We start from the raw sequence: 25046 nt of genomic DNA, 5'->3' as shown, positions 1-25046 counted from the left end.
AGTGCGGGAGCCACAGATACTTGGGGGATGAAGTGGGATTCTCCAGTCACAGGCTCTGTAAAGCCCAACAGACCTGCCAGCATCTCTAGTGCCGAGAGACAGCATGGTCCAGTGGGCAGGGCCTGGGCTCCAGTGCCAGCACCGCCACCGACCTCTGCCGCGCCGCAGTGCTCAGCCCCAGGACACGGGCACTAAGATGCTACTGGTTTTTGTCTAGTTTATTTAGGTTGTCAGGCAAGAGAGGTTTCTGTGTCCGCGCAGCGCCCGGCGCCACGGGGACCCCCCCCCACCCGGGTCACCCCGTGTCCGCGCAGCGCCCGGCGCCACGGGGACCCCCCCCCACCCGGGTCACCCCGTGTCCGCGCAGCGCCCGGCGCCACGGGGACCCCCCGCCACCCGGGTCACCCCGTGTCCGCGCAGCGCCCGGCGCCACGGGGACCCCCCCCCCCACCCGGGTCACCCCGTGTCCGCGCAGCGCCCGGCGCCACGGGGACCCCCCCCCACCCGGGTCACCCCGTGTCCGCGCAGCGTCCGGCGCCACGGGGACCCCCCCCCCCACCCGGGTCACCCCGTGTCCGCGCAGCGCCCGGCGCCACGGGGACCCCCCCACCCGGCTCACCCCGTGTCCGCGCAGCGCCCGGCGCCACGGGGACCCCCCCCCACCCGGGTCACCCCGTGTCCGCGCAGCGCCCGGCGCCACGGGGACCCCCCCACCCGGCTCACCCCGTGTCCGCGCAGCGCCCGGCGCCACGGGGACCCCCCACCCCCACCCGGGTCACCCAGCGTCCGCGCAGCGCCCGGCGCCACGGGGACCCCCCCACCCGGCTCACCCCGCGTCCGCGCAGCGCCCGGCGCCACGGGGACCCCCCCACCCGGGTCACCCCGCGTCCGCGCAGCGCCCGGCGCCACGGGGACCCCGTGTCCGCGCAGCGCCCATCACAAGGGCCCCGGTCCCCGCAACAGAGCCCACCCAGGCCGGGGTCTCACCTGCTCCCCGCAAAAACCCGGGTCCGATCTCGCCTCCAGCCCCCCTCAGCGAGGCCCGCGGTCGTCTCTAGCTTCATACATTTGGGCAACATCCCATTGGGCAACGCAACCGTCACTCAGACACCTGGCCCCGCCCAAAGCTCCGCCTTTTAAAGGGACACGCACTGCATGGCTCGCGGGTTCGTTCCTTGGCACCGGCCGCCTTGACCCGCCGCTGGGGGGCGGATCCGGGTCCGTCAGCCTGAGCCACGGCCCTGACCTGCCCCACAGGGAGACAGACCCCCACCTCCGACGTGACCCCCAGGGAGACACCCTCACTCCCCATCCTGCCTCCCTGGGAGACCCCACCTGTCCTGCCCCAGGAGCACCCCCTTCTATGCCGACACCGATCTGGGGAGGGCCTCTGAGTCAAGGTGCTGCCACGTTCCCTATGTCACAAGCCCCCACAGTGCTAGCGTGTCCCTGGGGCGGGCACCCCGCCCATCTCAGGGATTACCACACAAATTAAAATTCATCCCCAAAACGGGGGGAAGTGACACCTTCACTGGGATTCAGGGCTGCAACTGGGGAGCACGACCTGACCAGTGCCATGTGAGTTAGGTGACCAGCCACAGGCAATAGTGAATCGTGGGTGCAAGCGGTTCCCACACACCCATTGGCTGGTGACTACTCACCCAAGCTCTATGGCGGGATCCCATATGCCAGCCGGGGAGTGGAGGACACTCCTGACAAATCCTGAGCAGAGACCTGACAGCGCACCCAGGGGTAACAGGCCTTTGGAAATGGGGCCCTCATCCTGAAGGGCTGCACCCCAGCCTGAGCTTCCTGACCCCTGAACACAGCGAGGCTATGGGGTCCTCAACATCCAGGCCCGAAACGTGTGGCCCCACATGCCTCTGGAGCCCTAGTTTACATAACAGCTCCCGACTACCCCAGACTGCCTGCCACTTTCCAGCTCCATCACTCTATTGGGCATGCAGGAAGCGGTGCCACCCTCTGGAGTCTTGGCGCCTGGCACCTTGGTGACAATCTGGCCATTGCCAGGGGTAAAGCAAGGATTGGGAAAGGCTGGAACTTCAGGCAAAGCTCACTGTGACGCACCCTGCCTGTGACCTCATTACTCCCACCCGGAGCGATATACACCCGTCACGCCTTGCCATCTGTTCATGCAGGCTCAGGTGCTAGGAAGCCCCAGCTCCTGCTGCATACTGCAAGGTGCTGTGTCAGTGCTACGGGCTGTAGGTGCCAAAGATGAGCTCAGCAGGCGTGTGCCTATCTGTGTGGTGCGGCCTCTCCCAGCGACCACACAGCTCTCCCAAAGCCTCTTCACACTTACTCGCATTGGTTCACACCGAGGTATCAGAATTCAGCAGCTGAAGAGCCAGCAACTGGGATGATCCTGCCTCAGGCCCCAAAAGCCTAATAGGAAATTCCTTTAGGAAGGACTGGCTGGGCCCCCCTCTGTGAGACAGAAGGGAAGGTGGGGGTTGCTGACAGCCCTGGGAGCCAGCGCAGCTACACAGTATAACACAATACAGACTAGTACATGATAGAATTAAATACCCTATTGCCATCTAACAGCTTCTGACACTATCCATACACTCTCCATTTATTTCTCTGGAGGGAAAATCAAATTCCACTCCACAGTCCAGTACAACAAACTAAGTCCTGAAGACAGGGCCCAGGACTACTCCAGGCATGCCGGCAGTGTTCTGTGGGGTTCAGAGGCAGGAGCTGTGGCATCTACTTGTGGATGCTTGACACGTGTAGATGTTTTAATTTTGTGTTTTGGGCCCCTACCCTTGCAAGTAAATGCAGGGCTGTTGTGTTTGCTACAGCAGTGTAATTGCAGCGAAAAGCCACTAGATGGCAACATTTAGGCATTCATTCCAAAGGACAGGATAGTTGTGCAGTACTGTGATTCCCTTCCCGTCACTGTACATTTATTAATGGCACAAATATTTAATCGTAGGCTTTGACTCTCATAGGACAGTAAATCGTTACTAAGAACAACTTCCACTTACAAAGCACGTTTTCATCTATGAAAAAAGAAGAACAGGAGGACTTGTGGCACCTTAGAGACTAACAAATTTATTAGAGCATAAGCTTTCGTGGACTACAGCCCACTTCACGAAGTGGGCTGTAGTCCACGAAAGCTTATGCTCTAATAAATTTGTTAGTCTCTAAGGTGCCACAAGTCCTCCTGTTCTTCTTTTTGCGGATACAGACTAACACGGCTGCTACTCTGAAACCTTTCATCTATGAGGCTCTCAAGACACTTTCCAAACTATCCATACCTGAGTCTCTTCCCCATCATAGAAAAAAAGCTGTCATGTCTAAGCAACCCTGCAAGGCTGCACAGTTTAGGACCATAAGTGAAGAAACATACTCTGGCTGTGCAGTGCCCATCACAAGGGGAGCCTTTGCATGCTATGGGTCTACAAATAGTAATGATGATGAGATATGGCAGCAGATCCGTATGTGCTTGATTATGTTCTAGCATTCGTTACATATCACTGATATGAACAGAGCAATTTCAGCCTTCAGCAACCTAGTGAAGGATTTATTTCCAGGCATGACCATCTTTGTTCTGTGTTTGTACAGCACCTAGCACAGTGGGGGACTGGTCCATGACCATGGCTCCTAGGTGCTTCTGCAATAGAATAGTAGGGGCTGAAGCAAGGCAACAACCAGCGCTTATACGATTCTGGTTGCAGTTTACCTTTTAATTGTATTTCTTGTCCCCACTCAATGCAGCCATAAGTCATGGGGATGTCATGATCAAAGTAAGAATCTAGCTAGCTAGATGAGACTAACAGAGAAAGGGCATTTGTGTACTGACGACAGCTGAGAGAGAAAACAGCAGCTGTTTAAACTATTGGTGGGGACGGCTCATAGATGGGATATTAGGCTATCTGTTAACAACAACTAGGGCTGAGGCTTACAAAGGCAAGGAAATAATGTAATCATTTTGCACTTAGGATGCTGAGTAACAGTTTCTGAACAAAAATGGACCAGTGGGAGCTAGGCCAGTTATTGGCTACCACCTGGGATTCACTGGCTACTCAATTTGTCTTTCAGTCCAGTGAGAGCAAATTTCTTCCTGTCACTGGCTCAGGACACCTCCAGCACATGCCCGTGTGTGTGTGAGAGAGTGGATGCCTGCCAGCTCCACCCTTCCCTGACTCCCACCCATGCAGGGCTGCCATTGCCTTCTGGGCTATTGCTTACATGGGCTCCAAGGGACAGAGATAGCTTAGTCTTGATGTGATCCTTGACCTGTGCCCCCTCACTGTCAGCACTTGCCAAGAGGACAGGCAGACTGAAGCTTTTCAGGGCTGATTCCCTCAGAATAGGCTTATCCACGCAATGCAGGCTGGTGCAGTATAGCCTGTCATAGGGCTGGGAGTTATTCCGCATACAGCATCGATACAGCACGTGTAGAAGTCTGGAGCTGAGTCATTTGCTTCTGATTTGTGAATATCTGAACAGGCAGAATTTGTGTTACCACCTCTGGTGATTTAATCGCCACTCACCATATCTGATTTTTTCGTAAAGCTCCAGCTCCTGGAGTCCTGTGATTAAGAGAGATTCTCACCTTTTGCTTGCAAAAAGTACATTTCCAGCCCTCATGGCTACAGAGAAATGCCTGAAAACATGACACCAAGTGACCCAGAAACCACACAGCAAAGAAAAAGAAGCCAACTTTATTATTTGTTAAAAATCTCATGATTTTCAGGGCCCGACTAGTGATTTTTGAACACCCAGGGCTAGTAACATCACAGAGAAAGGACATGATCTCCCAGTGCTGCCACCACAAGAAAGCAAAGTGCAGTCATGGGTGGGGCTCTGGGCTGCCCCAGGCCCTGACAGAGTAGAGGAGGCGTCAGGGTCCAGGCAAGTTTGAGGATCTACTCCATGGTTTTCAGCCCCTCTGCGATGAGGTTGAGTTCATAGCACCAGGTTTCATAGCGATAGGCCATGCGGATCTGAGCTACATTTGTCTTCCAGATGTTGTTGCCTTGGGGCCCCTCCTCACGGTAATTCTCCCCCAGGAACTTGGTCTTCTCCTGGCAGAGACAAGGGAGCAGAATGAAAGGCACTGCATGGATCTATGCCCTCATCTCCTTCGGACAGCCTCCCGCTGCAGGATCCCAGCTGCCCATGCTGTGCACGGGTTAGCATTGGCAGGCTTCTGCAGTCTCCCAGAGAAGCTGCTTCTGTGTCTCAAATTCCCTTTAGCGCCAGGTCTGAGGTGTCGCTCTCCGAACAGGCAGAGTCATCCCTCCAGCTCCCCCACCCACTCTGATGCACACATGGAGACAGCTGCAGGAAGGGACATCCTCACTGCCAGGCCAGTGGCAAACTGCTGAGCAGATGGCCCCTCCCCCAGGGAGATGTGGCAGACAGACAGACGTACCTCATGGGACAGACCACATTGCAAGACACTGTTCCTGGCAATCTCACACATGTCACAGGTGCTGAGTTTGAAGACTTGGGCAGCAATGGCATATTCCTCCATCAGGGGCTCCTAGACCAACACAAGCATCATATCGGGGGAGAGGAGCGTGCACAGTGCTGCACCAACAGCTGGCCCTGCAGCCAGACTCCTCCCAGCGCCTGCTGCACAGCTCTGTGCCTAGGGGGGCGCAGCAGGCATTCCCATTACTCCGTTATGGCAGTGCCTAGGACCCTCTCAGAGCAGGGCCCCATTGTGCTGGGTGCTGTACAAATAGCTCCCATGTCCCCATACCGCAGTGCAATGGAAGGACCCTGGGTGGTATTTCCATGCCCAGGCCTGCCCTGGCACCATACCTTGGTGTAGTGGAACTGCATGGGGTCGTCCGTGGAGAGAGAGACCATCAGGCCTTTCTGGTGGAAGTCCAGCAGCGGGTTTTTGGCGTATTCAAGGAAGAGGCTGTTGTTGCTGAGCGGGGACATAGCAATGGGGATTTGGGCAAGAAAGTACAGGTACTGCAGCACAGGACTCTGAAAGGAAGAGCGTGGCCGTCTTAAGGGCAGAGGTGGGGAGCGGGGTGGTGGCAGACGCTGCTGCTTCTCCACTACCTACAGCCCAACTCTTCCATGCCCCGGCAAAGAGAGCTGGGAGGCAGAGCTCACAGCTGCTTTCTGAGAAGGGGAGGGTCAGTCACCGTCCTATAAATCCACGGGGAGTAGATCTGGGCTTTGCCCTTGGCTTAAGCCAATCGTCTCCTCCATGGTCTGTGCACCCTGCAAGCGCAGATTCCCACCTCCTCAGCATTTTCTCCAAGCAGATGGCCCAGAGCAGGGATCTCAGTGCTGGGGAACACGTGGTGCTCCAGGCGGGGGGCTGCGTTTGAGTGACATGGGACAGCATATTACAGTTCAGTGTGTAAAAGTCGTGGGGTGGGGCTATGGCACCAGACTGGGGCTCAGGAGACCTAGGTTAAATTGCCAGCCCTGCCAAACACACCTCCAGGGTGCCCTGGGCAAGTCACTTAATGTCTGCGTGCGGGCCCCAGCCCTGCAGGGCCAGTGGGAGGGTGTGAAGCAAGAACCACTGGCATTGGCTGTGAAGATAGGGCCTTGGCCAGACCATCCCCCTGCACCGCTGGAGCCATGCAGCTCATAAGAGCGTTGGTGGTGGTGGTGGGGGGGGAACAACATTAAGCGACTCTCCCGCACACTCACCTTCTTTAGGTTCAGGCCATGGGAGATATTATCTGCTGTCATGAAGGCTGCGAGCAGGTGGGTGATGGCCCCGGCTTCCCCGCAATGGGGTCGGAACAGGAAGGTGTTCATGCCGCGTTCCCTATGTACAGACAGCAATACAGTAACCCCTGTGTCTGATGGAAACCTCTCCAAGCCAGGGGGTGCAGCAGCACCCCCAGCACCCCTAGTTCCAACACCTAAACATGGGGATAATGCAGAGAGTGGGAGGGCATTGCTGGGTGGGAGCTGAAGCTGAACTGGAAGCCCACTTCCAGGGAGGAACTCCCAGAGCCCAGCCAGACCCGCTCCCAGGAACAGGACCCCCAGAGCTCAGCCCAGCCCCAGGCCTCAATGTTTGCCCTTTTTTCTCCCTAGTGCATTCAGACTGGGTGCAAGGAGACATTCTCAGCTGAGCCCAGGTGTTTGCCACAATCACTCATGTCTCCCTGCTGTCAAGGAAGCTTCAGAAATGCCTGGCTCTGGGCTCCTCCACTGGGCAAGCTCCACGATGGAAGCACAGACCCCAGCAGAGCTGTCCTAGCACCGCCTGCACAGCACGAAACTCAGGTCCCTCTCTGCTGGAGGCAACTCACAGCCAACATCCCCTCCCTCCATATGGGGCGCAATGCCCATGTGACGCATGGCTAGAAAGGGTTAAACATCCTGCAAAATAAATAACCCTCAAAAGACACCCTGGGGAGATCATGTTTGTGTTTTTGTGTATTTACATATGTATGAGTAAGGTCCACAATGTAATCACCAGTCCCTGTCTATGCTGGATTCTGAAAATTCAGAGGTCAAAAGAACATCCTATCATTTAAATGAACATGGGATAGGTCTGTATTCATCTCTCTTTGAAATGTATAGCAAATAATCTGTGAATGATGGAGGAACAAGCAAATTGCCTTATATTAATTCTATAGCTAAGTACCGGTGATGGACCTCCTTCAAAGTCAGGCTAATCACCTTTTGAATTCCAACTTGTCAAAATACATGAAATTGTATCAAAGATCCTTGGGTCCTGATTCTGTCATTTCAGATCTGCTTGGGCTTCATCAGGGGAAGTTTGAGTCGCAAGACTGAGGTCCCAGTTATGCTGATATGCCCTGAATATGATCTTTGGATATTGGACTATAACCTATGAACTATTTCTGAAAGAGCTCTTTGCAACAACAAAGCTCACCATCTATGCGATTAATCTGAACATCAGTGAATTGAACTCATGTCTGTATATATATCGATCTTTTAACCCTACTCTCTCTTTTGTTTTTGAATAAAGTTTAGTTTAGTTATTAAGAATTGTCTGTAGCGTGTATTTGGGTAAGATCTGGAATATTCAATAACCTGGGAGGTAATGTGTCCGATCCTTTGGGATTGGTAGAACCTTTTATTTTATATGATGAAATAAGACTTAAAGACATTTTCATCATATTTGACGTGGGTACCCAGATGGAGGCCTGAGACTGGATTACTTTAAGGCAGTGGTTCTCAAACTTTTGTACTGGTGACCCCTTTCACATAGCAAGCCTCTCAGTGTGACCCCCCCAATAAATTAAAAACACTTTTTTATATATTTAACACTATTATAAATGCTGGAGGCAAAGCAGGGTTTGGGGTGGAGGCTGACAGCTCGTGACCCCCCAAGTAATAACCTCCCGACCCCCTGAGGGATCCCGACCCCCAGTTTGAGAACCCCTGCTTTAAGAGAACTGTGTTGTTTGGACTTCTGAGTAACTGGTAAGGTAATAAAGAAGCTGTTTTATGCTGGCTTGATAAATCTAAATATTGGAATATCCACCAGCTTTATGCGGATTGTCTGCCACCTTCTTTGCAGCTCACCCTAATTGAGTGACCACAGATGGCCCCCACTAGGACTCGGTCACAGCCCGTGACCCAGGTCCCTGCCAGAGGGCACCAGCAGCACATATTCCCCGTGCGGTGACCCACCTGCGGAGGTTGTTGAGCACCACGATGTTGGCGTACATGTAGTACAGGTAGTAGGTATACGACGGGTTCTTCTCATGGCTCCACTTGTCCGGCTTGGGGCTCTTGGTGGAAAACATGTGCCCACTGTGCTTGGACTCGTCGTCCACGCTATCGAAGCCGGTGATCTGCTGGCACGAGCAGACAGGAGTGGGTCAGCCCCACCGCCCTCCGCTGGCTCCTAGGGCTCTCCCAAATGGGGGGGTCTCTGTGAGCAAAGCCAGACGTCACCTCCCTCCCCATGGGCTAAGCAACCTCGGACATCCATCTCCCCGACCCAGGACACACGGCACTGAGTGCCTGACACCGCCCTCACCCCAAGCACCACAGCACATGCAGTGCAGGAGGGGGCCCAGTTCCCACAGCACATCCCCTGCCCACCCTGCCCAGAACCCCATGCAGAGCCTGGCACATGCAGCGCAGGAGGGGTGCCGGGCTCCGCCCACTACCCTGGGCCCCTCTTAATGGCCCAGCACCAGGCAACTCGGAAAGGAGCTTGCTCGCTCATCTCACAGACCTCCCTCTCCTGGCACCTCCCAACCCCAACCCATTTCTCTGGTTGGGGCCAGAGCAGGGAGGGTGGAAGGCTGACTTCCCCGACTTGTGGGGGAGGGCTCGGTGCTAATGCCGAGCTTACCAGTGTGGCAGATAGTGGTGGGGTCTGAGCCCCAGAGGCACCACCCCTCCCATCAGCGCTTCGTCAGGCCCAGGCCTCTCTGTACAGCACTCACGTGTCGCAGGAATACGCTCAGCTCCTTGTTGGCCTGAGGACTGATTGTCGCTTCAAACACCGGCACAAAAATATTCTCCAGCATCTTCCCAAAGTGGGGGAGGAAGTTCTTGGCCCTGAACACGTCGCTGGGGACAGAGACCAGGATTAGCCTCCAGCAGGAGAGCCGCACAGCCCCCAGGATGGACAGAACGCCTCCCCCTGAGGCCCCTCTACAGACGCCCCACAGCTGCCACGTCAGTAAGTCAGGATGCTCCTGCTCCCGCCAGCCTTGCCCCGACACCCGGAATCTCACCCCATGGCACGTACTAAATCCTGGGCACTTGGATCATCCACTTCATGTTGGGGGAGTAGACCCTGTGCCTGTTGAACCAGTTGGCCAGCTTGGGCCACTCCTCTGGCGAGCGCCCATAGATAGACAGGCGGGGTTCCGCATGCTGGTACCTGGCATCCTCCAAGTCAGAGCCGACTTCCTGCAGACGTAAGGGTGCAGGTGGTCATGTGTGCCCCACTCACTTGGCTGGAACTCGGCATACTGTGGGCATACAGGCTCCTTCCTGCTGCGTTGGGTTCCCCTTGTGTCCCCCTCCCCCCCGGCTCACCTTGATGATGGTGGCAAAGTACTCGCCATCAATGGTGTTTTCTGTCTTCAGGTAGAGATCACGCAGCTCACTGGCTCCCACCGGGTTGTACTTGTCATTAAACTTGTCAAAGCGTTGGAAGGTCTGGCGCCCCTGGGGTGCAAATCAGGGTCAGAGCCGAGGGCGGATAATGCTTCATGGACCTAACGGGGCGGGGTGTGATGGACTAAGGCCTCGCTGGAGAGGAGAGGGTTAACCCCAATTCTAGAGAAGAACATTGGCCACCCTGCCATGGGACAGAGCTGGTGCAGTATGTGCCTGGGGAGGGGTCCCGGGTGACAGAAGGCATGTGATGGAGTGCCCCTAGGAGAAGTAGGTGAGGGTGCCCATGGGGCATGTGGGGACATGGCCCTGCAGGAGGGCAGGCATGGGACGTCTTACAGCAGAGGCCAACAGACTCACAGCGTGAACATCCAGAGAATCCACCGTCAGGTCATAGGGGTGCATGTTGAGCTGCTCGAAGAGCTGCTTCAGGGTGAGTTTCTTGCCCTTGGCGTCATACACGACCCTCTCCGCGTCCACACGGTACGACTTCTTGATGAAGCGCAGCAGGTGCTTCTGGTTCATGCAGGCCGCAGCATGAATGTGGGTGTCCACCTGCCCGGCAGAGGGGAGCCATCAGTCTAGCCAGGGCCCAGGTGGTGAGGAGGCAGGGCAGCCAGGCCCATAGAACGGAATGCTGCTGACACTGACTGCAGCCATGGCAAGTCTGCCCTGGCATCAGGGATCACATCAGCCTGGATCCCAGTAAGCAATGGTGACCACCAGGGACTAGCGGGGGGGTACTCCCTGTGCCTGCACCCCAGCCACGTCTGACAGGCCAGCAATGTCTGTGCGTCTGTCCCAGGCCCTCACCTTCCTGCAGTTGTAAAAATCCCGATGAGGGTTGTTCTTCAGCTCCTTCAGCTCCTCCATCTCATTCAGCATCTCGTGCACATTGAACTTGGAGGAGAGGAACTTCAGGCGCCGATGAGCGTAGGTTTTCCTGACAGAGACAAAGGGTCAGAACCCAGGCGCGTTCAGGACCAGCTGAGTGCGTGGGACCTGGGGATGCTACAGGTGGTGCAAACAAGGCTGCCACGCAGCTCATATATGTCATGAAATTCCTGCTGTAATGACCTGAATTCTATAGCGCCAGCGGCTGGGGCAGTGGCAGCATCCTGCCAAACTCCTCCAGGCCAGGTTTCAGTCCCAGAGCGGGCCCAGTCATGGAGGCCTGCAGCAGGGCTGGGCTCCTCTGGGCACCAGGGGCCTGGCAGGTATTGCTGGGGGCCTGGCCAGCCCCTCTGACTGAAGTGGGAGCTGGTGTCCTGCCTGAGGGCTGCAAAGTTCTGGAGCACAGCCGGACTGGGGTCCCCTGACATCCCTCTGTGTGGCAGGGTTGGGGGCCTGGCTGGGCACTTACATGGGTCCCTGTGCAATCAGGGCGAGGAGGAAGTTCATGTCATTGAGGAAGTCCTCGAGGTTGGGGTAGGGCAGGTCCTTGGGCTTCCCTCGTCTGGCAGCCGCTGCGTCGGCATAGACGTAGACCACACCGCCCTGCATGCAGACGCAGTAGCCCAGGTCCTCGGGCAGATTGTCCGACCGGAAAGGGTCCTCACCCTCCTTCACAGGGGGGGTGAACACTGTCCCGAAGGCAGAGTGGAGGTGAGCAATGGGCCTGGTAGGGCAGCCTTTGCCACACGGCTGTACTCCGGGGCTGAGGGCAGAGTCAGCGCCGGCCTGCGCATGAACACAGGTAGCCCACCCTGGAACCCAAGGCCAGGCCAATGGCTGCCCAGCATGGGGCCCAGACAGACACAGGCTGCTGCCGCCAACGTGCTCCTCTGGGGGCCCTTCCCTGCCCCAGTGCCTGGGCTGCTCCCTGCCTCTCTGGTGGTGGAGCCGGCATCCCAGCTCTCTGGCTGCTGAGTCTTTCCAGCCCCGCAAAGCCTGAGCAAGAGCACGGCTTGCCCAGAGACACAAATTGTTGGCGGAGATCTGACAGCCCTGGAGGGATCTGGGGCACGGAAATGAATGAGTGTATGCGTGGCAGAGAGCTAGGGCATTCAGAGGGGCTCCACTCCCCCCACATCATGGGGTCAGTCTCTGCAGGAGACTGGTTCCAAGCTAGATAGGGTGAGGCTGCATTCCTGTAGCCTCAACAACAGGAGTCATTTCCTCCAGATAGATGCAGGTTCAGCACCCCCGGCACTGCTACCGGGGACACCCCATCGCCTGCACAGCCCTGGGCTCCCCAGCTGCTCTTCAAAGGCGTCCTGTTTATGCTGGTTGTGAGTTACCCTGGAAGTCATGGCTGCTAGGTACCTGGGGCATGCCCATCATCGGCTTGCCAAACCTCGCCTTCCATGTTGCGCAGATACTGGGACGGGGTCTTGGGGAACCTCTGAAACGATTTCTGCATGTATTTCTCCCGGATGCACAAAGCCCGGTAGAGGCCTCTGCAGACGACTTCAAAATCCTCAATTGTGACCTGCAAAAGTTCTTTGTTGAGGACAGTGGTGAGTGCAGCATGTGGGGGCCTGCTCTGGGCCTGTGGGAGCTCCCGGCCTGGCTGGGACGCGCAGACAGACACGCTCGCTGTGCACGTGCTGGAGAACAGCTGAATCAAGGCAAGGCCTGGGTTCCCCTGGAGCCCACCCCCACATGCCTGGCCCAAGCAGGCAGCCTGGCCGCCATTCTCCAAGCCCTGCCCTTTCATCCTGGCTGACAGCGTTGTGTGCTTCTCAGTGACCAGGGCCAATGGGAAAGGTCCTTGCTGAGGTAGAAGGAAAGCCCCAGAGGCCAGGACAAGCCATTAGGGGCACTGTCCTGGAGCGCAACTCCCAGCTGCTGTCTGACATCTCACTCTGAAGCTGCAGCCTAGGGTGCTGCAGGGGCTATTTTAGGAGCACAAGCTGGTCCCGCTTCAATTTCATCTGACCCAGCACATCATCAGCACATCTCATTTACTGCAGAAGGCAAGTGTTGTGTGGGCAGCCCCGGGAGGTCAGGCCAGGTCTCTGGCGAGCGACAGGAGCAGGGGATTGCCACCCAGCAGCTGCAGTGGCTGGCTGGGACCACGGCTGGGGAGTGATGCTGGAGCGGCCATCTCAGTGCACCAAGGAGTGTCTTGCCAGAAGAACCTGTAACCCACGCCATCCTGTAATGGCCCCTGCCTTTGCTGCTTGGCTCCAAGCTGACCCAGGAGGGTGGGGCTGCACCTGCGCATGGTGGGGGCTGAGGTGAAAGGGCCTCTCTGTGATTCTCCACAGGCAGAATGCATGCTGAGCATGGGCCCGGCAGTCACCGCACCAGGTGTGTGCATGCAATTCACACAGTGACAGACATAGCTCATGGACAGTCACAGCCTTGCATTTCTGCCCCCCTGCCCTGGCCTGGTGACTGGCTGGAGCACTATGCAGGGAGGTACTAAGGGGTCTCAGCAACTGCTCCATCTGCCACCCTGCAGCATCTCTTCTTGAGGGGCCACAAGGGCCCTGTGCCTTCCCAGCCATCCCACAGAGAAGAGCCCATGAGTTTCTCTGCCATATACATTGGCTTGCACCTTTGGGATCACTAGGGAATTAGCAGGGTGCTGCCATCTGCCCAGACTGAGCTGGGAGAAGTGGCCTCTCCTATGCTTTTAAACAAGGGGCACGCCCGTGCACATTCCCAGCTCCCTGGTGATAGCAGGGATTGAGGCAAGCAGCCAGGAGAGAGGAAGGCAGAGGGCGTGGAGGGGGAGACCGGGAGAGGAAATGGCGCTAAGACGTGGGAGGGAGCGAGGCACGCTGGCGCTTACCCCTGAGGCATAGTCCCCTGTGATCTGCACACGCTGGAAGTCAGGCACAGACTGGTACAGTGGCGAGGCAGCGATGAACTCCTCAATGGTGGATAGTTTGGTTGCAGAAGTTTCAGCAATGGGCAGAGCAAGTGCAATTGTCTTCAGGGAAATCAGCTTCTTCCTGCATAGGACGGGGGGACAACCTCAGCCTGGGCACTGGCAGCACCATGTGCCCTGCAGGCAGGGCAGGGCCCTGCCCAGTGCTAGGGGTCAAAGGACTATGCCCAGGTATTCAAAGGGAAATAGTGCGATTAGCAGCATGTCCTTTCCTGTCTCAGTGCAAACCCGGGCTGTCTGCACCGATAGAACAGTACAATCCAATGCCTCGGCCATCCCAGATGCTGTTTAGTATCAGGGGGTAGCCGTGTTAGTCTGTATCTACAAAAACAACAAGGAGTCTGGTGGCACCTTAAAGACTAACAGATTTATTTGGGCATAAGCTTTCGTGAGTAAAAACCTCACTTCTTCGGATGCACTCACGAAAGCTTATGCCCAAATAAATCTGTTAGTCTTTAAGGTGCCACCAGACTCCTTGTTGTTTTTGCAGATGCTGTTTGTCTCCCTGGGTCAAGCCATGGCTGGCGAGAGACATGTTCCAGCTCCTGTCCCAGGTGTGCCAAAAGGTGGGGGGAGCAGAGGCTGCAGCAGAAGCTTTGGTCCCACAAACTTGGCTCTCCGGGAGTCAGAGCTCTGTGATGTTTCCAGCCATAGCAGGGTTTGCAACTTTCGACACTAATCCTAGATGATTGGCTGGAATAACTGGATGCTGTCTGAGTACTTGCATGACCCTTGTCACCACAGTCTCTGAATGCCTCACAGTCACTAGTGGGGGTTGCCCCTCTGCCCCCTGTGCGGCAGGGTCGGGAAAGCTAAGTGACCGGTCCAAGGGCACATAGGGCATCTGTGGTAGAGCCTGGACCAGGCCCCTGGTCTCGAGGCCCAACCCAGCACTCGTCTCTGGGGAGCAGTGGCTGAATGCACCAGCCTGTGGGCGATGCTCAGGCAGCACGATGAGGCCTGCAGCACAGAGCGACTGGACAGACAGTCTGGATGGATGGATGGCCGGAGTCAATCAGGGCTTTCAAACACTTTCACAGGGGTGTACCCACCTCTTACCACAGGGATTTGTTTGTGGGCCCAGCCCCTAAGACAACACTCCTGGGGCCACCAGACACCAGCATCCATGGAGGAGTGTGTGCTGGGGGCAGGTAATGTGATGAAACACCTGGAAACAAACAGCATGAGCTGCCCAGCAGGCGCTCCATGGTCATGGCCGGGGAACCTCTAGGCCAGACAGACAGTGGCCAGCCCAGGTTGTCCCAGAGAGTTCACTGAGATATTCCCAAGCCATAGTTAAAGTTTCCATCGTCTTCTCTTGGTATAAGGGCATGCAGGGGCAGGGCAGGGGCCGGCGCTGGGGGCTAGCAGGGCCAGGGCAGGTGTCAGAGGTGGGAAGCTTTCAGCCTGTCCCTTCCCACAGTGCCCCAGGCCTATTGCCCTTCACCCAGCTCTCACCGCTTATCAGCCGTGGCTGTGGTCTCCTGGTGGATCATGTGTTCCCTCATTTCATGGTGCAAGATGGGGCAGATTTCTTCCACATCAAAAGGTGAGATCTCGTGCCTGCTCTCCTCGTCCTTCACCTCAGAGGCAAAGACCTTCTCAGCGAAGGAGCGCATCGCCTCATCCGTCTCTGCAGGGAGAAGGTGCCCTGGTTACCTGGCCAGTCTGCGCCCAGCCACCCATGACCAGGCAGGACTCCTCCCACCCAGCAGGATGAGGTGCTCCAACCCCCATACCCATCTGGCAGAGCCAAACTCAGCTGTTAGCTACATCTTTGGTCCCTTCTGCCTGCACTTCATCTCCCAGCAGGACTGCGTGTCCCAGCCACCCAGGACAGGGGAGCAAGGGAACAGCTGTTGTCTTGATGCTAATTTCTCAGGGCCTGTCATGAGCTAAGTGGGGCTGGAGACTTGTCCTGACTACGGTGACCAGATGTCCCGATTTTATAGGGACAGGCCCAATTTTGGGGACTTTTTCGTATATAGGCACCTATTACCCCCACCTCCTATCCCGATTTTTTACATTTGCTATCTGGTCACCCTAGTCCTGACTTCACCCAGCTCCATAGGCAATGCTTGCTTGGGGCAGGTCCAGAGCTGAGGGGAAGGCTGGGGCTGAGGGGGGAACAAGTCCATGGGCAGGGGACTGAGTGGGGGTGGACCGAGAAGGGGCAGACATGTGGGAGAACACACAGGAGGGGAGTGAGAGTTAGCACAAGCCCCTTCCTGACCCCCCAGCTGGGTGCTGCTCTCCGCATGTCACTTACACACGCATCCAAGGTAGGATGGAGGCAGTGATGAGGCTGAAGATGGACATAGAGCTGCTCCCCAAGTGGTATATGGAACATGACAGGGGACTATACGCTCCTGAATGGTGTGGAGAAAGTGACTAGGGAAGTGTTATTTACCTCTTCATATAACTCATGAACCAGGGGTCACCCAATTAAATTATTAGGCAGCAGATTTAAAACAACAATAAGGAATTACTTCTTCACACAATGCACAGTCAACCTGTGGAACTCATTGCCAGGGGCCGTAGTGAAATCCAAAAGAACAACTGGGTGCAAAAAAGAACTGGATGAGTTCATGGAGGCTAGGGTGATCAAGGGCTATTAGCTGAGATGGTCAGGGACTCAGCTTCATGCTCTGGGTGTCCTTAAGCCTTGGACTGCCAGAAGCTGGGACTGGATGACAGGGGATGGAGCATGTGATAGTTGCCCTGTTCTGTTCATAGCCTCTGGCACTGGCCACTGTCAGAGACAGGACACTGGGCTACATGGGCCACTGGGCTGACCCAGTGTGGCTATTCTTATATTCACTTGACCCTGGGGGTAGGACTGGGAGAGCAGGAGTTTCCCTGCTGCTGCTCCAGGGACCTTGTCTAGCAGGTGGGACCCAACATTTGCTAAAGACGATCCAGCCTGAACTGGGAGAGCTGGTGCCTGTGCTCAGTGCCATGGACGTGATTTGGTGGTGGCCCTACTCTGTGCCATTCAGGGCCTTCCACAAACGGGGGATGAATGGCGTTGGTGTTTGGCTGCCCCAGACACCTCATCGCCATTCGGTTGCGCTCCACACTCTGGGGCGAGGCTGGGGCCGCTGGGGTTTCTGGCCTGTTTCGCCCCATGGGGCTGGGAGCACTAGGTAAGGGGACTGCTGGCCGCCCACTGGCACTTAGTAGGGTTTTTGGTTGGCCCTTGCCAGTGCTTTATTTGTAATGGCACAAAGGGAGCACTGGCACCTCACCCAGTGCCAAAGGAAAGGGGCAGAGCCAATGAGAAATCAGGAGCCTGAGACTGACAGTCCCCAGGGCCAATGGGGAGAGGTCAGTGCTCCAGGTCAGCCCGATTGACAGGGCAGACAGGCCAATGAGGGAGTCAGGAGCCTGGGTCCTGTCCTCCGAGTGGGCTGGAGCTGCCCGAGGCAGCGCAGGGCCGAGCTAAGGGGAGAGCAGGGGCCGGGGCCGGGGCCGGGGCCGGGCCGGGGGCACAGCCAGAAAGGAGCAGCCCAGAGAGCAGAGCTGGGCCGGGAGCAGAGCCGCGCCGGCCAGAGGGGCAGCCCGGGGAGCTGCGCTGGAGGCAGAGCCGCAGCCGCGCTGGGGCAGGAGCTGGGGCCGTCCGGAGCCGAGTGCGGTGAGCAGCTGGGGAGCGCGAGGGGGGACCCCAGGCAGAGGGCCCAGCGCAGGGAGAGGTCCCCAGCCAAGGGGTCTCACAGGCCGGACTGGGAGGGGGCAACGCTGGGGGGAAGGGCCCTGCCACCTAGAGCCTGAGGGCGGCTCTGGGTTGCCAACTTTCTGACCAAACAAAACCGAACACCCTTGCCCCGCCCCTTCTCTGATGCCCCGCCCCACTCACTCCATTCCTCCCCCCCCCCCCCCCCCGCCACACACACTCACTCGCTCATTTTCACCGGGCTGGGGAAGGCCCTTTCTCAACCGGGTGTTCGGTTGAAAACTGGCAGCCCACCCGCAGCGTCCCTGCCTTATTTTGTTTGTTGGTTGCTGTTTAATCAATCGTGTTTGCTTTGAACTCTATGTAATGAGCAGGGGGTCGGGGACGTGGCCAGGGCAGAGAGCGCACCCCGCCATGGGGACACCCTAGCCACTGTCCTAAGTGACTACAATGAACTGGGGGTCCAGCCCCCGAGGGATCCTGGGCCCGGCCTTGTCGGGGTTACGAGGACTCTGCCCCAGGGGAGGGAGGAAGGGGACCCTCGATGGCAGGCAGGCTCCTGGGTAAAGGGAGTGGGAGCGAGGACTTAGATCCTTTTGCTAGCCAGTTCCACAAGGGTGGTGTCTAGGGTTGCCAACTCTCCAGGATTGCCCTGGAGTCTCTATGAATTAAAAATTATTTTTCCATTAAAGATTTTGTCTTGATGAAACCTCCAGGAACAGGGCAGGCCTTAAGTAAAATGGCACCCCGGGCGAACTAGCATTTTGGTGCCCCCCCTTTGTCCCTGGTCCCCATGGACTCCCCGCCTGCACCCCCAACCTCTGCACTCTCCTGCTGCCTGCATCTCCAACCCCTGCCCCTCTCTTGCACCGAACCCGTGCATTGTGCCCCCTTTGCCCCTAAGCCCTGAACCCCTCTCCTGCGCCCACGTGGGAAAACTGACCTGGATGCATGAATCAGCTAGCATTACTGCTTGCTCTCCCCCCCTGCCCCCAAATACTGCTCCTCCACGCACCCGTGGGGGCTGTGAGAGGGAAGCGAGGACCGGCATCACGGCTCCCTACATCCAGATCACTTTCCCCTCCTGGGCTGTGTAAGTGCTTGGTGTTGCTCCTCGCTCCCCCATTCCCAGCCCCCTGGGGCAGGGCACAGAGGAACATTGGGGGAAGTGTCTGTGCATCTCTGCTTGTCCCCCACCCCGTTCCTCAGCCAGGAGGAAACAGGGAGAAATCTGGGCACCCCTCCACGCGGCACTCCCGTCAGCCAGGAGCAAGTTCTGACTTTAAACCGGCAGTGCGCACCTCTATGCTGCTGCACGGCGCCCCCTTGCCCATGGAGCCCCCGGGCAGTTGCTTGGTGGCCCCGCCCCTAAGGTTTGCCCTGTCCAGGAATATGTCCAGCCAAAATTGGCAACCACATAGGCCAGGAAAGTTCCCCATGATAGCAGAACCATTCCTCCGCTTACCTCTAGAAAGGGGTTTCCTTAAGCTATCAGATGTATAGCAACAATGGAGCATGCAGAAACAGCCACCTGGGAGCCCAACCAATGACCTCCTGTACCCCTCAAGGTGCAGCTCCAGAGATTGCTGGAAGGGAAAGGGGCCTGTGCAGGAGGCCAGCATAACTATGCACAACTGACATGCCACCTAAAGCTGCAAGGCACTAGCAAGGACTCAGCCACTTCTGGGGGGGTTGAAGCAGTGCCTGGCCTCCTGCACGGCCCCCTGCAGGGCACAGACACTTTGGAACAGCTCCAGAAAGTGAATGCTCCCTGGACCTAACCGCCCCACAGTGAGCCTGGGCAGCCCGTGAACGTGAGCAGCCCATGAATGTGATGTATGGCAGGAGGGACGTGAACTGTGATGAGCAGAAGGCTGGAGGATGGCCTATGCTGGGGATCTGCACATGCAACACCACTTCATGGAAGCACAACGAGCAGGCGATGAGGTGCCAGGACTGGGCCCCATCTGCACGACAGAAACAACTGAATCGGGGGAGTTCCTGCTCTGAACCCACAGCTTCTACTCGGACATGGCTTTAGGGAGGCAACAGCATTTTATCCCATGGCATTTGAATTTCAGCTCTAAGGTTCCACCCGTGAGAGAAGGCTGCTGAGGCAACCTTGTTCCCAGCAGCTGTAAGATCCTGGGGCAAAGAGACTCATGCTCAACTCTGCATCCAGCAGCAGCGTCACTGCAAATTCAGGAGTTGTGTCCATTTCTCAGCAGTTCAGGTTTTGCTATATAAGCAGCTCCAGATCTATGTGACACAAGGGCCAGGCAGTGGTAAATTGCCGTGAGCCTGAGGGATGCACTGAGTTGTCGTAGCTATTTGCATTCTCGTTATCAGAATAAATGCAACTTCTGAACCACTACTCTGCTCATATCTTGCTGGCAGATGGGGACACTGGGTGTGTGAGTTTCCCAGCATTTGCAGATTATCAGTTTGTCCTCACCATGTCCACGGTAGAAGGGGAGGGTGCAAGGGCCTGCGCATTGTGGGCCCCTGACCTGGATAAAGGAGACTAAGTCTCTGGTCTTGGTCCCAGTCAAGTCTGTGGATTGACTGCAGTGAGAGCAGGAGGTGGCCAGAGAATACTAGGTTAGCAAGAGTCATACAGCAGAGAAGTGAGGTACTTGTTAGATTTGGAAGAAAACCGAAATTTTTCTCCCTTTAGTCCTGCTCGTTTCACAGAGAACGAGATATCACCCCAAGTTAGGGTGACCAGACAGCAAGTGTGAAAAATCAGGACGGAGTGGGGGGTAAGAGGACCTTATATAAGAAAAAGACCCCAAAATCGGTACTGTCCCTATAAAATCGGGACATCTGGTCACCCTACCCCAAGTTATGGAGGCCCAGCCTCTCCACTGGCCTGAGCTGCAGGCTCAAGGAGTTAAGGGTCAAGTTGGAACTTTACAAAACACCAACTGTTAAGGAAATGTTTAACAATAAATAGCAGCTTTAGTGATTGTAAACAGCCAGACAGTCAAAACATCTGGAAACCAATTCTACTTGTGGTCCAGGCTGGTTCTTGGCATGTACTGCTGAGAAATGGCTGCTTCTTGAATTGTTAACATATTGCCATGGTCATTTGTCTATTGGCTATTTCCAGGGATAATTTGTCTGGTTCATACTCCAGCAGCCACACAAGAAAGGGCCAGTAATATTCACGTTTCTCTTCTGCTGTTGGAGGTAAAATAAAAACAGACAGAGATGATCAGCTCTCACAAGTCCCCAGATGCTTCTCCCTCCCATCAATATTAGCATTTGTGCAGAAAAATGTGCAGAATTATTTCAGTGGCAAATATTCTAATTGTTCTGTTTGCACTAGACTAGTGCACTGTGTCACTTTGCAGTGATAGGAAATATCTCAGTTACACATACAAATTCTGCTTTGACTGTTTTACAAGGTTGCCTTAATGCTACACCTGAAATAACTGTGTTGCAAACATCTCATTCCTACTTGGGAGCTGTTCAGCCATTACATGGAGCCTAAAATCTGCATCAACAACTTCAGCTCAGTTCTGTGCAAAAGGTCTATCTAAAAACCTGGTCCGGGATTTTCCTATGTCCATCTGAGGAGAGCAGCATTTGATAACAGGATCTGAGCAGGGTTAGATGGAGAAGAGCTGGGATCCTCCAAGGCAGCAGCTTTTGCTAATGGAGTCTATCCTCTGGCCAGCCAGAGATGGGACAGCTAGCACTCCATAATAGTCACTTAGGTCATGGCCTATTCAGAATTATATAAGAATAATTACTGAATACATTTACTCATCAAATAAGATCCAGGCACCCTTGTCAGGTGTTTCCACACTCCTGCACTCAAGGGCAGGCAGCACAATCCAGCACAGGATGCCAGAGCACAGAGTTAGCAGAGACTCCTTTGGCTCCTAACAAGAAGCTGATGTTTTAGCGATTTGGCTGGTCTGGGAATTGTTCTGGATCCACCAATGGGAGAAACAAAGGTTGTGAGAAACTCCCACAGCCTGTGCCTCAGCAAGGGGAGGTAAAGAAATGAATATTGCTACAAGCTTGCGCTTTTGATTTGGTGTCTGAGAAACTCAGGTTTATAGCATCATAGAGATGTAGGGCTGGATGGGGCCTCAAGATGTCATCAAGTCCAGCCTCCTGCACTGTGGCAGGACCAAATAAACCTAGACAATCCCTGCCAGCTGTTTGTCCAACCTGTTCTTGAAAACCCTCAGCAATGGGGATTCCACAACCTCCCTTGGAAGCCTCTTCCAGAGCCCAATTATCCTTAGAATTAGAAAGTTTTTCCTAATATCTAACCCCCATATCCCTTGCTGCAGATTAAACTTCTGGTCCTACCTTCAGTGGATATAAAGAACAGTTGATCACCATTCTCTTAGTAACAGCACTTAACATATTTGAAAACTGTTTTCAACCCTCCCACCCCCCACGTCTTTTCTCAAGACTAAACATGCCCAGTTTTTTAACTTTTCCCCCCGATCAGGTTTTCTAAACCTTTGATCATTTTTGTTGCTCGTCTCTGGACTCTTCAATTTGTCCACATCTTTCCTAAAGTGTGGCGCCCAGAACTGAACATAGTACCCTAGCTGAGGCCTCACCAGTGCTGAGTAGAGTGGGACAATTACCTCCCATGTCTTACACACAACACTCCTATTAATACATCTCAGAATGATATGCTGCTGGAGGAATAGCAGAAGGGGCAACTTTGATCATATGTGGTGGGAATGTTCTTTCACCAAATGTTTTTGGAGGCAGATGTTCCACCAGTCTTCCGCTACTTTTCAAACATAGTTCACGCTAGGGCTTGCTTTCCTGGTTATGATTACAGTTAGGTATTGGGGAAATACCTGTCATTTATATTCAGCAAATTTCCAGCTATTATCTTTATTGAAAATCAATTGACAATAGGCATTTCGTTAGCTTTATACTCTCTAGAGCTCAATATAAAAAGCTGAGCTCAAGGAGTCTCTGCTAACTCTGTGCTCTGGCATCCTGTGCTGGATTGTGCTGCCTGCCCTTGAGTGCAGGAGTGTGGAAACACCTGATCTGGAATTCAAACTATAGAGCAAACAAGTTCTAATGGGCTGATTGTCATAGGGGCCTGACCCGCTGCCTTTGGTTGGCTGCTGCTTGCTGAACACTTCTGATTAGAGTGAACCTGGATCAGATGAATTCCTTGGCCAATACTTCTTCCTTAATGACCTTTACCCCCTCCTACCAACTTCCTTTGGCTCCAGTCCTTCTCACATTGTACCTCTCTGACACACGCCAGACCTCTTCTATTCCACCTAATGTTTTCTTTGGTTCTAGGTAATTCTGGCTCACCGCCTGTCCCACTCACATTGGGAAGAGATTAGTGAAGTTTACTCTCCTGTCACTGAGACTGGATGATGCATACCAGAGCCCCACCATCCCCTTTAGTCTGAATCATCTGGACTAATGATCTGTCACTAGTGCAGTCTGTAGAACTGAGCACAGATTGTGAGACCCACAAATCCACATGTTGGGATCCCTGAACACATCCACAATTATTGATGTACAATGTATACTATATAATGTATAATCACACTTCTCATATAATTTGCCAAGTCTCAGGGGATCCTAGTTATTGCCTTGCAGGTTCCATTCCCAGCTCTTTTCTTTTGTTTGCTCCCTCTTATCTCCCATGTTACAGGCTGCTCTGTTCTTGCCCAAGGCCAGGCAATGCCAGACACTTGTTTGACACAATCAGTTTGAAGCTGGCTGCTGGGTGTGGTCATTCAGAGAGGATCCTTTCACTTTTCCGTGTCCCAAGCAATTGGGATTTGTGTCAGGACGCTAGGATGACCAGATGTCCCAATTTTATAGGGACAGTCCGGATATTCAGGGCTTTTTCTTATGTAAGTGCCTATTACCCCTCACCCCCATCCCGATTTTTCACAGTTGCTATCTGGTCACCCTACAGTACGCTGAGCCATTAACCTAGCACAGCCTTAGAATCCAACAGCCTAACACACCTCGGTATACCTGTGATGCGGGCAGACCCAGCGTAGCACTTGGTAGGAAGGCTGATCTGATGAATGCTGGAGGCTTGATGAGTGATGGAGGAGCAGGAAGGATGTTCAGTCCTGAACTACTAAGTCAGCTCCTTACCTTTGCTGCAAACTCCCTTCACGTTTCTGCTCCACGTTCTCCCTAAGTCACAAATCATTTCTTGCTAGTTTAACGTGAGTAGAGCACCACAGCTTCACTCAGTGTCCAAATCTGCAGGAGCACATTGCTTCTCTACTTGCCAGACAGAGCAACAGGGAATCTCCAGTAGCCCCAATTCTTTTTGCCGACCCTCTCTCTCTTCAGATGCATTCATGATACATCCAGACATTTGGCTTCAGCTGGGGTGCTGGCATCAGTCACAGTTGCAAGTTGAGTGTTAGGACTGAACCCAATTTGCTTTAGCACCACTCTACATGCTCAGCAGGTGCTAGTTGTGGGGACCTGTCCACTGGCTTTGTCTTCTGCATGGTGGAATCCACTCACCTGGCCATTTAATTCAGTCATTTATTTGCAGCCCTGTATCTCCCTTATTTGGCTTATCACCCTGTACATCTTCTATGTGAAATCCTGGCTCCATTAAAATCCACCGCAAAACTCCCCTTGACTTCAGTGGGGCCAGGATTTCACCTTGTGTCTGTGCCATCTACAATATAGCATGTAGCTGCCTCTTTATCCCCAAACAAAAAGCAAGAGACCCCTTTAAGGTTTGGCTGCTGCCATCTGCATCACCAGACATAATGGGCACATCAAGAGAGACTTTGCAGTTGGCAAAGAGCACTCTCTGGCTGCTCACCTCATTGACTTTCTTTAGACCTACCTGCAACTTTCACTTGTGGCATCTTTGCTACAAGCTGCTGGAGCCCCGAGGAACTCACTGCGGTGAGGGAGTGCGGGCGGCTGAGTGAAGCTGCACAACAGCCTAACACAAATGTTACTTCTCTATATCCCCCTGTAACCAGAGTCCCTTCTCTAAAAGGAGAGGAGGGATCAGATATGGAACTATTTAAAGTTGCAGCCAAGAGCAGTCTCAGTGAAACAGGTGAAGCTGAAGGCCAGCATTCACTTTAGTGACCCTGAAGTACCAGAAAGCTAATGCAGAACTTAGAGTCTGTGCCACCAGGAGATAATTCCTGGAATTATTCATCATGCCCTTTTGACTTGGCAAATGATGACATTATTCCCTGATATTATTTGACTTAGCAAATATTGGAATTGAAGAGCTGTTCCTGTTTAAAGAAACACCTGGAATGTGTACAGCACAGTATACTGACAAAATCCCTCTTCAGATTCGGACTCAGCAGTGGGGGGAACTGTGCTGCCTGGGCAACAGGGGGAGCAGACAGTATTTATTGGGGAAGGGGTTAAAAGAATCTGAATTAAAATTAGTACAGCTCAAAACACCCAGGGCTAAACTTGTCATAGTCACACAGC

At 54.6% G+C, this 25046-nt stretch overlaps 2 protein-coding genes across 6 annotated transcripts in view; both read right to left on the bottom strand.

Annotated features, from left to right (window-relative positions):
• Nucleotides 1-1099, bottom strand: part of DENND2C (DENN domain containing 2C) — a 51428-nt gene extending 50329 nt beyond the window's left edge. For 2 of the 4 annotated variants that reach the window (XM_024108273.3, XM_065591400.1), the window contains exon 1: nt 988-1092. The gene's annotated coding sequence lies outside the window, so the exon portion shown is untranslated. Of the gene's footprint in view, nt 1-987 lie in introns of all 4 variants that reach the window. The other 2 variants (XM_005294923.4, XM_042852638.2) reach the window with 2 other exon arrangements.
• Nucleotides 1100-4678: 3579 nt separating this feature from the next.
• On the bottom strand, nt 4679-24585 carry AMPD1 (adenosine monophosphate deaminase 1). Of its 2 annotated transcripts, XM_005295018.4 has the most exons (15): nt 24433-24585; nt 15377-15551; nt 13820-13982; nt 12343-12508; nt 11441-11660; nt 10891-11020; nt 10438-10632; nt 9997-10128; nt 9704-9867; nt 9396-9522; nt 8629-8792; nt 6661-6781; nt 5803-5976; nt 5408-5518; nt 4679-5057 (listed from the first exon to the last, which is right to left on the bottom strand). In XM_005295018.4, exons 1-15 carry the CDS (start codon nt 24452-24454, stop codon nt 4899-4901), a joined length of 2223 nt encoding a protein of 740 aa, XP_005295075.2. In that variant the 5' UTR covers nt 24455-24585; the 3' UTR covers nt 4679-4898. The 2 variants fall into 2 exon arrangements, 1 of the variants encoding a protein (XP_005295075.2); XR_010600367.1 differs by lacking the exon at nt 4679-5057 and having other exon boundaries at nt 5803-5914; nt 24433-24576.
• Nucleotides 24586-25046: the final 461 nt, after the last annotated feature.

Source organism: Chrysemys picta, chromosome 4, assembly GCF_011386835.1.
Source record: "Chrysemys picta bellii isolate R12L10 chromosome 4, ASM1138683v2, whole genome shotgun sequence".
NCBI classification, from domain to species: domain Eukaryota; kingdom Metazoa; phylum Chordata; order Testudines; family Emydidae; genus Chrysemys; species Chrysemys picta.
This window is presented reverse-complemented; position numbering and strand designations above follow the sequence as displayed.

Coding starts and splice junctions, on each gene's coding strand:
- AMPD1 (XM_005295018.4), bottom strand. CDS start 24,454: ATGCCACAAGTGAAAGTTGCAG. Junction 13,983..15,376: donor ACAGCCACGGCTGATAAGCG/GTGAGAGCTGGG, acceptor CGTCCTATGCAG/GAAGAAGCTGATTTCCCTGA. Junction 9,868..9,996: donor ACTTTGCCACCATCATCAAG/GTGAGCCGGGGG, acceptor TTACGTCTGCAG/GAAGTCGGCTCTGACTTGGA.